This window comes from Carica papaya, chromosome 4 (assembly GCF_054855325.1).
Source record: "Carica papaya isolate Zhongbai chromosome 4, ASM5485532v1, whole genome shotgun sequence".
Taxonomy (NCBI): domain Eukaryota; kingdom Viridiplantae; phylum Streptophyta; class Magnoliopsida; order Brassicales; family Caricaceae; genus Carica; species Carica papaya.
The window spans coordinates 13,052,425-13,064,497 of record NC_142312.1 but is presented as its reverse complement, the minus strand read 5'-3'; the positions used below and the strand labels follow the sequence as shown (position 1 = coordinate 13,064,497).

The 12,073-nt window shown below is 38.6% G+C and overlaps 1 protein-coding gene across 1 annotated transcript; it reads left to right on the top strand.

Moving 5' to 3' along the window:
* Positions 1-353: 353 nt before the first annotated feature.
* LOC148266285 (putative inactive receptor kinase At5g58300) lies at positions 354-1,942 on the top strand. Its single transcript, XM_088219071.1, has 2 exons — positions 354-1,053; positions 1,383-1,942. Exons 1-2 carry the CDS (start codon positions 609-611, stop codon positions 1,940-1,942), a joined length of 1,005 nt encoding a protein of 334 aa, XP_088075197.1. The 5' UTR covers positions 354-608.
* Positions 1,943-12,073: the final 10,131 nt, after the last annotated feature.

Below are 12,073 nucleotides of genomic sequence, written 5' to 3'. Positions count from 1 at the left end.
GACATTTTTGTAAATTGAAAATAGTATGATGGTATTGATTTAGATAATAATGCTTAAAATATACGGTTAGTCATCAGACTTTTGGTTAAAAAGAATGTTATATAAGACATAAAGCTAACTTAAAAGATTAGTGAAATTTTGAGTAGAAAAAATTGTTGAAATTCTGAAAGGGAGATTAACATTTGCTTTCAAATGAATAATATGTATACAAAAACAGTTGAATATTGGTTAATTTCGTTTTTATAAATATATATAAAACAAGAAAAATATTAAGGTTTTATTATTTGCCCCAACTTCCAAAGTTGAACTAGCCAATCAACAAGGCTGAAGGGTTTGTATGGATTCCTTCCTTGGATCTTCTGTGAACCAGAACAAAAAACCAAAAAACAAAATAAAGTAAAACAAAAATAAAAGCAAAGAAAGATAGCCAACAACCTGGATTCGATGGATTCCATGCAGAAAAAGATCACGTAAAACCAATCAAAAGAATCCAAACCCTCCCATCAAAAAAGCTGGAGCAGTACTCGACTATCATTAACTATCCACTCAAAAAACTTGAAGCCATCAATATCTGTAGCTAGCTAAGCTACCACAAAATTCAATCTAGAATGATCTCAAGAGTTAATACAAAACCCAGAAGGAGGATTCCTTGGAAAGAAGATGATGATGAGATGAGATCAGGATCCATAACTGAAGAATACGGAGATTGCATAGTGGGGTTCATGAATGATGTACCGTTGATTTCGTGCGGCGGGAATGGGGCTCAGATGAGTCTGAGGGAGATGTTGAGAGGATCCGTTGGGGTGACGGGAGGGAGCAGGCTGGGGATAACGGAGAAGGTGGTGTTGTTGAAAGGCAAAGTGTGCGCAGTTAAGAGGTTGAGAAGGGTGAGTGTTGGGAGAAGTGAGTTTGGGAGGAGAGTAGAGAGGCTGGCTCAAATCTGCAACAACTCTGACTTCTTGGTGCCCCTCACCGCTTATTTGTATACCAAGAGAATCAAGTTTGTGGTCTGTGACTACTATCCCATGGGCAGCTTAGCTGATTTACTAGCTGGTCAGTTCTTTTTCCTACACACACACACATATGACTTAAAAGATATTTTCTATCTGCTTACATTTTTGAATCACTGATTTCATCAATCATTTAAGATGGTAATAAAATCAAGGCATAGTATTTAAATAGTTTTTTTGTTAGTGTTTAGAATTCTAGTTCCTCAATCATATTAAAAATTAATTGTAAATAATTGAATATACTATTTTCTATCAACTTAATTTTTTAGTCTTGAGATAATCAAATCATCCGATTTTCTAAATATAAGAACTTAGAAGAGTTCATAACATGGTAACATATATTTACATATATGTATTACTTGTGAAATATAGGTGAAAGAGAAAGTGGTCATACTGCCTTAAATTGGAGTCAACGCCTTGTGATAATACTCACGGTCGCACAAGCAATTGCTTTCATTCACACTCGGGATATAACAAATGGGAACATGCAAATGAATGTTCATGGCAATATTAAACCCTCAAATATCATTATCAATGTTGATTTTACTACTCGTCTCTCGGATTATGGTTTTACTCAATTGACAAAACCAATAGAAGCTTCCGATACATGGCAGTTAAAACCGCCACCACTATCAGAAATAATTTACTTAGAAAATTTATGTAAAAAAAATGACATATACAATTTTGGAATGGTAATATTAGACATGCTAGGAGGGTCTCAGGCACCAGGGTTAAGGATGTGCATTATAGATAAGAAAGAGTATATAAAAGATGGTTCACTTCAGTTTTTTGAACTTTTTATGGAAGGTAAAGATAGAAAACAAGCTTTGCTTGTGCTAGACATAGCTTTGACATGTACAAATAAGTTGCCAGAAGCGAGGCCTTCAATAGAACAAATTTTATTATTTATTGAGGATGTTATAATTAAGTAATAGATATATTATTAAATTGTTTGATTTAATAATTTAGTATATAAGCACTTTTATATTGTGTACATTATGTAAGAAGAATTACATTTTAAAACTGTATATTTAGTTACTAGTAACCTAATAATATAGATCACTTAGATAAGATGAGGTTGTTGAGACTATTTTTATTTAATTTTTATTTTTCAATCTCTTTTTACTCTAAAGATTAAAGATAATAGTTTTTACTAAGTAGTCAAACCTCTTTCCCACAAGTTGTGCTTGAACCTAAATTTAGAAAGACAAGGTTTATTTATTGTATATTCCATTCTCTATATTCAATTGCAAGTAAAAATGAAGATGATTAAAGTAAATGATATATGATAAAAAAGTGAAATAAATTTACACATTTCTTCTCTTAATACCTTCATGCAATGGAGCACCACATAACTTCAACCTATCATGAAATTTAAGGAAGATCAAACAACCAAAAACTTTATGAAGATAAGTGTTAAAGTACAAATTAAAAGTCTTTTCTCATATTGGTTAAAGTTAAAAAAATCTTCTTATTGTGATAGGTCATATTTTTATAGTGATAGTTAAAGTTAAAAAAATCTTCTTACTAAGTAAGACATCTTTTTAAAGATAAAACTATGATAATACAATTCTTTATTTTGACTTGACTTAACTCTAATTACATAATTGGTGTTATCTATGGGCATGAAAGAACACACCAAGGGGGAAACACACCCATTAGTTAAGGAGAAAATTATAGGATAAAGAATCAACATCATTATGGTGATTATTCCTAGATTATAAGGCTGGAGGATCAATTTGTTGATGATCTTGTAACATAATGAGAAATGGGGGATTTTGTTTGGGTGATTGAACAATAAATATAAATTTATGGAATCTCTAAAGCATAAGATGGTTGATTTAAGGAAAATATTGTAACCTCTCGTGTATTATTATGAGTGAACCTTGAAAAAAAAAGGAACATTCTCAATCTATACATGAAAGCTCATATATTATTTTTATAATAACGATAACAGTAACAACGATAATAATAATAAATAAATGATAATATGAATTTAAATAAAGAGCTATATAATGATGTTAGAAAAAAAAATACTTAAACAATAACATTAATACTTAAAACTCAATATATTGGAAATAATGTTGGAGGATATAAAAAATCCCAAGGCAGAAGAGAAAGCACCTTCCTAATAGGAGGAGACAACCTCAAACCATCCAAGAGTTCTACCCGTACAACCAAGACTTATCTAATAGGTCTTATAAATACTCAAAGTCTTAACCATATGGATATAATTTATTAATAGAGCTTAAGAACACAATCAAAACTAAATAGATCTAGCTCCTAACATCCCAAAAGCTAACTTATCATTTGAATACTACCAAAACTTTAAACATGTAATGAAGGATTGTTGATATAAAAAAGAAATTTAAACATGGTCGATGTAGGCAACACTCTAATCTTCACCGAACATATTCACTCAAGCATACTAGAATTTTCTCATAGTTTAAAAATATTAATTCACTAAAAGTAAAACTGCAAGTATCATCATAATCAAATCCGTTATTTGAGAAAAAAATAATAAGTTAGTTCATACAAAATAATTATATATATAATTATCAATCTAATTTCTCAACATGAACTAAAGATAATAAGCAAAAACTAATTTCTCAGTTGCATTAATAAGCAACAACATAAACATAAAGTGAGCTAAGTGTGTGCAAAAAGTTATTATATAAAGAAGTAATAAAAAATTAATATTGTAGGTTACAAAAAGATTAAACTACTCTTTAAAAAAAATATTATATCATTATACAAAAATAAGAACCTCTATATAATTTAACCACACTTTTGTTCTCAAGTCACAAAACCCTTGTTCCTCTCAACACCAATTTTAGTAAATCCTATTTGTTTAGTCACAAAAATTTAATACATACGCAATTTCTCTTTGTGATCAATGACATTGTAACTAAGTAATTCTCTAGCTCCACAAAAAATAATGGTGGGACATATGTTAAATTTTGTTAATTAATTAAAATCATTTTTAAAATAAAAATTAAATATATGATATATATATATATAACAAAGTGTGTGACAGCCCTGAAAATTTAAAAGAAAATGCATATAATAATTTGAGTGCGGAAGCGAAATAAAGGTTAAGGTTAACATTTCTTATACGATAACTTAAAAGTACTAAACAAACATCACGGAATAAATTCTTTGAAAAAAATACGAGAAATGAAAAAAATAAAGAAAACTATAAAGTATCTAGCATCTACTCACAGCCTTCTTGCGGATCGGGCTCGGGAACCAGATTCTCATGATCTGAAATAGTTAAATAAGGGGTGAGCTACACTAATCTAATAAGGACATCACACTATATCACCGGCACATAAGTAAATGTTGGTAGAAAATAAAAAAAAACCAATAGAGCACTAAATTTAAACCAATGCATTCATTAATAGTAAAACCATTTATCCTTTTACTTACTATTGGGGAATCTGTGAAAACAATCTATAAAGACAATAACATCATACAGATCATAACTTCATGTATAATCAATAACATAAAATATATCATAAATTCATATTCATTAATAATAATTAATCATCACCGTTTCTCATTTTACCAGCTTACTAATATAATCCATAGGGGTGTCTCCGCTACACGTAAACCATTTCTCTTAACAATCTTAATTCCAGGGCCGTCCCCATACTCCGTCCGGTATGAGTGCCAAGATATTAAACCTCAATACTTCATCCGGTATGAGGGTGAAGCGGGTCGTCTCCATACCTCGTGCGGTATGAGCGCCAAATGACCAAGTCTCTATACCCATTCCGGTATGAGACAACATTCACGGTAGGGTTCCCTATGAACCCGGTCCGTCCACTATCTCCTAGGATATCTAGTGAGACTGTCACCTTATCTGTTTATTAGATCACATCTCTTTCCTGTTTCTCCTTAATCTCCGTTACAAAATTAAACACAATCACATAAACAATGAACATGCACCTGGTAATACAATCATATCTTAAATTCCAAAATCACACAGTGGTCAAGTAAGACAGTAATATATGTATTTAAAATCCTAAATCATATACTATTATGCCTTTAAACTGTAAAATAAATCAACAAGAATCAACAGAGAATAATGTCCGATTTTGGGCTCCATTAGCAATCCGTAATTAATTATGCATATTTATCTAACTTGTACAAAAGACCGTATTATTATTTATTTGAACTTTACATCTATGATAGGAAATAGGGTGAGGGGTCATTACCTGATTCGACATCGAAAACTAAATAGTTACTGCGCCTACGGGCATCCCTGGGTTTTTTGAATTTTTCTTCGGGAACTGGAACGCACTTACGGTACCTACAAATGTCCCAAATAAATCCAAAAATCAGTCCCAGGGCCTACTCGGTCAATTTCAAAAATCCAACACGACGGCTCCGCCGTGCTCCGACAACGGCGCCGCTGCCCGCGGCGGCTACCCACCTCGGATTGGCTATTTTCGACCATTTTTGGCTGAATTCAGCCAAACTTGCATCGGTTCTTGCGAGAAAACACACTTAGGGCCCTCGGTGGGCCAAACAAATGTAGAAAATCGAAACTCACCAGTGGTGGGGCTCTTTGGTGCAGTGGCTCCTCCAGCTCACATTATAGTTGGGTGTTTTACTTCGGTCAAGCTGTAGAGAAGGAAACAGTGATCACAACGGTGAAAAAATCACATCGAACAGGAATCGGGAAGGGCCTCATCAGAGGCATTTTCTGAAACACCCTGCGGCGACACCGCCGAGCTTCGGCGGCATTTTTCGGCCAATTGACCGGTTCTTTCATTCTGATTTAGCCATAGGTGGGTTTAAAATTGAATTTTGTGCAAGAAGAGAAATTTTTACCTCGTTTGGCGATCAGAAATTGCTCCGGTGCGGCGGCGGGTGGCGGAGATCGGCTCCTTGGCGGGTGGATTGTCTTCTCCGGCGAGGGGCTCTAACGGCTAGGGTAAGGGTTTGGGTGCGAATGGGGTTATTTATACCCATCCACTTTTGATCTGGGTCGTCCATCGCTTTTAATCTGAACTATCCGATCATGATTAAATAGAGAGTGAATCTGGGCCGTCCGTGCGCGATGTAATCTGGGTCGTCCATGCACGTTTTCAATCTGGGCTATCTGTGCACGCGAGAACGTTTCTCAGCCGTTCAATTGCGCACACGCGGATCGCCCACGTGGCTGCCCTCGCGTGGCCTCCCGCGTTAGCGCCTCTGCCACCTGGCGCATCTTTGTTGGTCGGGGCTGCTAACCGGGCATCTGACGTGGTGTAACTTTTTTAAATTATGTTTTGACCTCCGGTTTCTGTTTTTCTTTCAAAATTACCCATAGAATCCAAATTTTCACTCATTTTTCCCAAAATTATTTTCAATTAAATCCTTAACTAATTTTTCACCCTTTATTATTATTATTATTATTATTTTCATTAAATCAAATTAAAATAAATGTTGGATGTTATAACTCTCCCTCCCTTAAAAGAAATTTGGTACCTCAAATTTGTCTCATACTCTCGATCGAACAGGTGAGGATACTGAACTTTAAAGTCTGATTCTAGCTCCCATGTAGCCTCCCTTGGTATGTGGTTCTGTCATATGACCTTTACAAAGTATATTTTTCAGTTGCGGAGTAACCTGCTCTTTCGATCCGCAATGCCGACTGGTACTTCCTCGTAGGATAAATCCTCCTGGAGTGGAAGAGGTTCGTGGGCTAAGACATGAGAGGGGTCCGGGTTGTACTTGCATAGCATGGACATATAAAACATATTGTGGACCTTAGAAAGTTCTGGAGGCAGTGCCAGTTTGTAGGCGGCGGTACCAATCCTGTCTAAGATTTCAAATGGTCCAATAAATTGGGGGTTCAGTTTTCCCATCCTGCCAAACCTACTGATTCTCTTGAAGGGAGTGACCTTGAGGAATACCCGGTCGCCTTCCTCAAGTTCTAAATCTCTCCTCCGGGTGTCCGTATAACTCTTCTGCCTGCTCTGAGCCGTCTGAATGTTCTTCTTAATCTTAACTATTTTGGATGTAGTCTTCTCTACCAGCTCTGGGCCGAACAGTTTTCTATCGCCCACTTCTTTCCAACAAATCGACGATCGGCATGGGCACCCATATAACGCCTCATACGGAGCTATGTCAATACTCGCTTGGTAGTTGTTGTTGTAGGCGAACTCTATCAGGGATAGATGGTTGTCTCAATGGCCCCCGGAGTCAAGGACACAAGCTCCTAGCATATCCTCAAGTATACGGATTGTTCTTTCTGACTGTCCATCAGTCTGAGGGTGGAATGCAGTACTGAGAGACAGTTTCGTTCCCATGGCTTGCTAAAAGTTGCTCCAAAACCGAGAAGTAAATTTGCAGTCCCTGTCAGACACCACTGTCACTATGACTCCATGTAATCTCACTACTTCCTGGATATACATTCTTGCTAACTTGTCTAAGGGATCAGTCACTATGATGGCCAAGAAGTGGGAAGACTTGGTAAGCCGGTCGACATATACCCAGATGGCATCATGTCCTGAGCATGCCTTAGGTAATCCTGTCACGAAGTCCATGGTGGTATGTTCCCACTTCCATTCTGGAATCGATAATGGTTGAAGCAGCCCGCCTGGGCGCTAATGCTCTACCTTGACCTGCTGACATACCAAACACTTAGAAATAAAATCTGCTATATCTCTTTTCATTCCGTTCTACCAAAATCGGGATCGCATCCTTTGGTACATTTTAGTGCTTCCAGGATGCATGGCAAACTTTGAACTATGGGCCTCTGCCATGATGTCTCTCTTTAATTCACTGTCACCTGGAACACACACCCTATCCTGGAATCGGAGCAACTCATCGGCGGAGACTCGAAATTCTGAGCTAACTCCCTGCTCTGCATCTTTCTTGATGGCTACTACGGCGAGATCGGCTGACTGAGTTTCCCTTATTCTCTGGATTAACTCAGGCTGAACGGTCAAATGGCCCAAACATGTGACTCTCCTCAAGTCTTAAAGCCGAACCTATTGTGTGGCCCCAATCTGCTTGTATTCTGAAACCATCAAATGGGCTAATATACCTACACTTTTTCTGTTGAGTGCATCGACTACCATGTTGCCCTTACCAAGATGATACAAGATGTCACAATCATAGTCCTTAAGAAGTTCTATCCACCTTCTCTGACGCATGTTGAGATCCTTTTGAGTGAATATGTATTTCAAACTCTTGTGATTGGTATAGATCTGAAAGGTCTCTCCATGTAAATAATGGCGCCAAGTCTTCAAGGTGTGTATGATTACGGCAAGCTTTAAGTCATGGGTGGGATAGTTTTTCTCATGACTCTTTAACTGTCTGGACCCATACGCTATGACATTTTCATACTGCATTAAAACACAACTCAGGCCGAGATATCCATCACTGTAAACTGTATATCCCCCCAATCCACTCGGTAAGGCCAGCATAGGTGCAGTAGTCAACCACTTCTTTAGTTTTGAAAAACTTCTTTCACAGTCCTCATTCCACTCAAACTTGACATTCTTCTTTGTGAGTCGGGTCAGGGGAGTAGCTAGACTAAAAAATCCTTCAACAAATCTGCAGTAACAGCCCACCATTCCCAGAAAGCTACGGATCTCTTTAACTGATGTCAATTTCTCCCAACCGAGCACAGCTTTAACCTTTTCAGGATTCACTTATACTCTATCCTTAAATATGATGTGTCCTAGGAAGGTGGTCTGCTTAAGCCAAAATCCACACTTACTCAACTTTGTATACAGCTTCTTTCTTCTGATAACCTGCAAAACCTGAGCTAGATGGTGAGCATGTTCCTCTTTGCTTTTTGAATAAACCAGGATGTCATCGATGAACACGGTAACAAATTGATCTAAGAATTGTCTACAGACCCTGTTCATCAGATCCATGAAGATGGTTGGGGCGTTGGTTAGCCCAAATGGCATGACCAGAAACTCATAGTGTCCGTACCTGGTTCGAAAAGCTGTATTGGGGATGTCTTCTATCTTGATTTTCATCTAATGGTAATCTGAACGTATGTTTATTTTAGAGAAGACCTGCGCACCCTACAACTGATCGAAGAGGTCATCAATTCTGGGAAGAGGATACTTGTTCTTAATTGTGACTCTGTTCAATCCTCTGTAATTAATATATAGTCTCAACGTTCCATCTCCCTTTCTGGCAAAAGTGACTCCGGCACCCCAATGGAACACACTATGTCTAATGAAACCACTGTCCTGCAATTCAGTAATTTGTTTCCTTAGTTCCTCCATCTCAACGCGGCTCATGCGGTAAGGAGCAATTGAAATAGGCTGGGTGCCTAACTGTAGGTTTATGGTGAATTCGACTTCTCTGTCCACTGGTAGTCCGAGTAGTGCATCCGAAAATACATCTGAAAAGTCTCGGACTATCAGAATCTCTTGAATACAATTCTCTTTCTTGGGTTTACCTAGTTAGAGAAAATAGTAGGGTTAAAGTACTCGACGAATAAGAAAACTTACCATCAAGGAATAAGTACTAAATAATTTTATTAATTTGTGAATGGCTCCTCATTAGGAGGATTGAATACAACCTTCTTACTAAAACAATTTACGGTGGCGTGATACACCGCTAACTAATTCATTCCTAAAATTACATCGAAATCCCCCGTGTCTAATTCTATTAGGTCCACACTCAATTTTTTATCTGCTATCTCTACGACACAAGCCATGTGGACAACTTCTTCTAATAGTGTCATACTACCAGCAGTATACACAAACAACATAGAATCAAGTTTATCAGGTAATACATTAGATTTGAATGCAAAAACAGGTGAAATAAATGAATGCGATGCACTAGTGTCAATCAAAACATGAGTAAGATAGTTACAGATAGTGTACATACCCTATACTACGTTTGGGTCAGCTTCGGCATCCTGCTGGGTGAGGTTGTAAGCCCTGCCCTGGATAGGAGGTCTGCTTTGATTCTGGTTCCTTGGGCACTCTCTCGCATAATGCTGGGCACTACCACATATGAGACAGGTGTTGTTGAGGCAGTAACAGGGTCGGTCCCCATGATCCCTGTCGCAATGTTGACAGATCTTACCACGTCCTGCTACCGGAGCCTGAGGGGGAGCTTGGATCGCCGGCTTGGGCCTCTTGATCTGTTGGACAGACACAGTAGGTGCTGGTCTGCAGGGTGGAGCTGAGGGTCTGAGGTTCCCTGCTATTTGAGGGAGGGTGTGGAAGCTCCTCTCCACCAGTTGTGCATTGGCTAGAACGGCCGAATAAGTCCTGAGCTCTAGCACAAACAAATGCTGCTTGATCTTTGGGCAGAGGCCCCACTAGAACCTCCTAGCCTTCCTGCCCTTATCCAACAGCGTCTCAAGGGAGTATTGGCCCAACTCCAGGAACTTACGAGCATATTCTGACATAGTCATGTTCCCCTAGACCAAGTGGACGAACTCCATCTCCTTTAGATGTCGGAGATGCTCTGGGAGGTACTCTGTTTGAAAGGCTACTAGGAACTGTTCCCAAGTAATTGGAACAGACATGGTGGTCTGTTTGAGTTTCCACCAGCAATATGCTTCTCCCACTAGCATGTAGGTAGTAAGGGTGACCTTCTACTCAGAAGTCACCCCTAAGGTCCTGAAGGCCTTCTCGGTCTCTGCCAACCAGTACTCAGCATCTTCAAAAGAGGATCCCTCTGTAAAAGTGAATGGGTTTAGTCTCTTGTACCTTTCTATGTAGTCCGGATCAATCGTGGGAGGAATTGGGTCCTGTGGAAAAGGGACTGGGCCAGGCTGAGGGTAGATTGGGGGGCCCTGTGGGGGTACTTACTAATACGATGGGGGCACCGGATTGTACTGTGGTGGTGCTAGGCGGTACTGTGGCTAGGGCACTGGATCACACTGCGGTGATGCTGGATGGTACTGTAGAGGAGCAGGGTAGTATCGAGGTGGCTCAGGATCCTCTCACTGCAGTGGTGGCTCAACCTATGGCAGCGGGGGAGGGTCAGGTAGCTCCCTCATCTCCTCTCGGCTCTGCTGGGCAACAATTAGTCTCTCTAACATCTCAAATATCATGTCCACGTCTTCCCTGAGTGAACCATCCTAGGCTGCTCGGTTTAATGGGGGTCTTCCTCTTCTCATCTCTCTGTACTTGTATTTCACAATGAAGGGTTGAGTGATAATTCATTGTTTGGTGTTTCTCTAAGTATTATTGTGTAAGGGATGGGTCCGAGGAACGCGGCTCTAATACCAACTGTAACGGCTCCAGAAATTTAAAAGGAAATGCATATAATAATTTGAGTGCAGAAGCGAAATAAAGGTTAAGGTTAACATCCCTTACACGATAACTTAAAAGTACTAAACAAACATCACAGAATAAATTCTCTAAAAAAAATACGAGAAATGAGAAAAATAAAGGAAACTATAAAGTATCTAGAATCTACTCGCAGCCTTCTTACGGATCGGGCTCGGGAACCAGGTCCTCCCAATATGAAATAGTTAAATAAGGGGTGAGCTACACTAGCCCAGTAAGGACATCACACTATATCGTCGATACAGAAGCAAAGGTTGATAGAAAACCAAAAACAACCAATGGAGCACTAAATTTAAACCAATACATTCATTAAAAGTAAAACCATTTACCCTTTTACTTACCATTGGAAAATCTGTGAAAACAACCTATAAAGACAATAACATCATACAGATCATAACTTCATGCACAATTAGTAACATAGAACATATCATAAATTCATATTCATTAACAATAACTAATCATCACCGTTTCTCATTTCACCAGCCTCCTAGTATCCATGGGGATCCATAGGGGTATTCCTGCTACACGTGAATCATTTTCCTTAACAATCTTAATTCCAGGGCCGTCCCCATACCCCGTCTGGTATGAGAGTGAATTGGGCTGTCTCCATACCCCGTCCGGTATGAGCGCCAAATGACCAATACTGCATACCTCGTCCGATATGAGACAACATTCACGGTAGAGTTCCCTATGAACCCAGTCCGTCCACTATCTCCTAGGATATCTAGCAAGGCTGTCACCTTATCTGTTTATTAGATCACATCCCTTTCCTGTTTCTCATTAATTCCGTTA

What these genes read in the sequence shown, in the direction of transcription:
- LOC148266285 (XM_088219071.1), top strand. Translation starts at nt 609, where the DNA reads ATGATCTCAAGAGTTAATACAAAACCCAGAAGGAGGATTCCTTGGAAA. An exon ending in CTTAGCTGATTTACTAGCTG is followed by an intron (nt 1,054 to 1,382) that starts GTCAGTTCTTTT and finishes TGTGAAATATAG; the next exon opens with GTGAAAGAGAAAGTGGTCAT.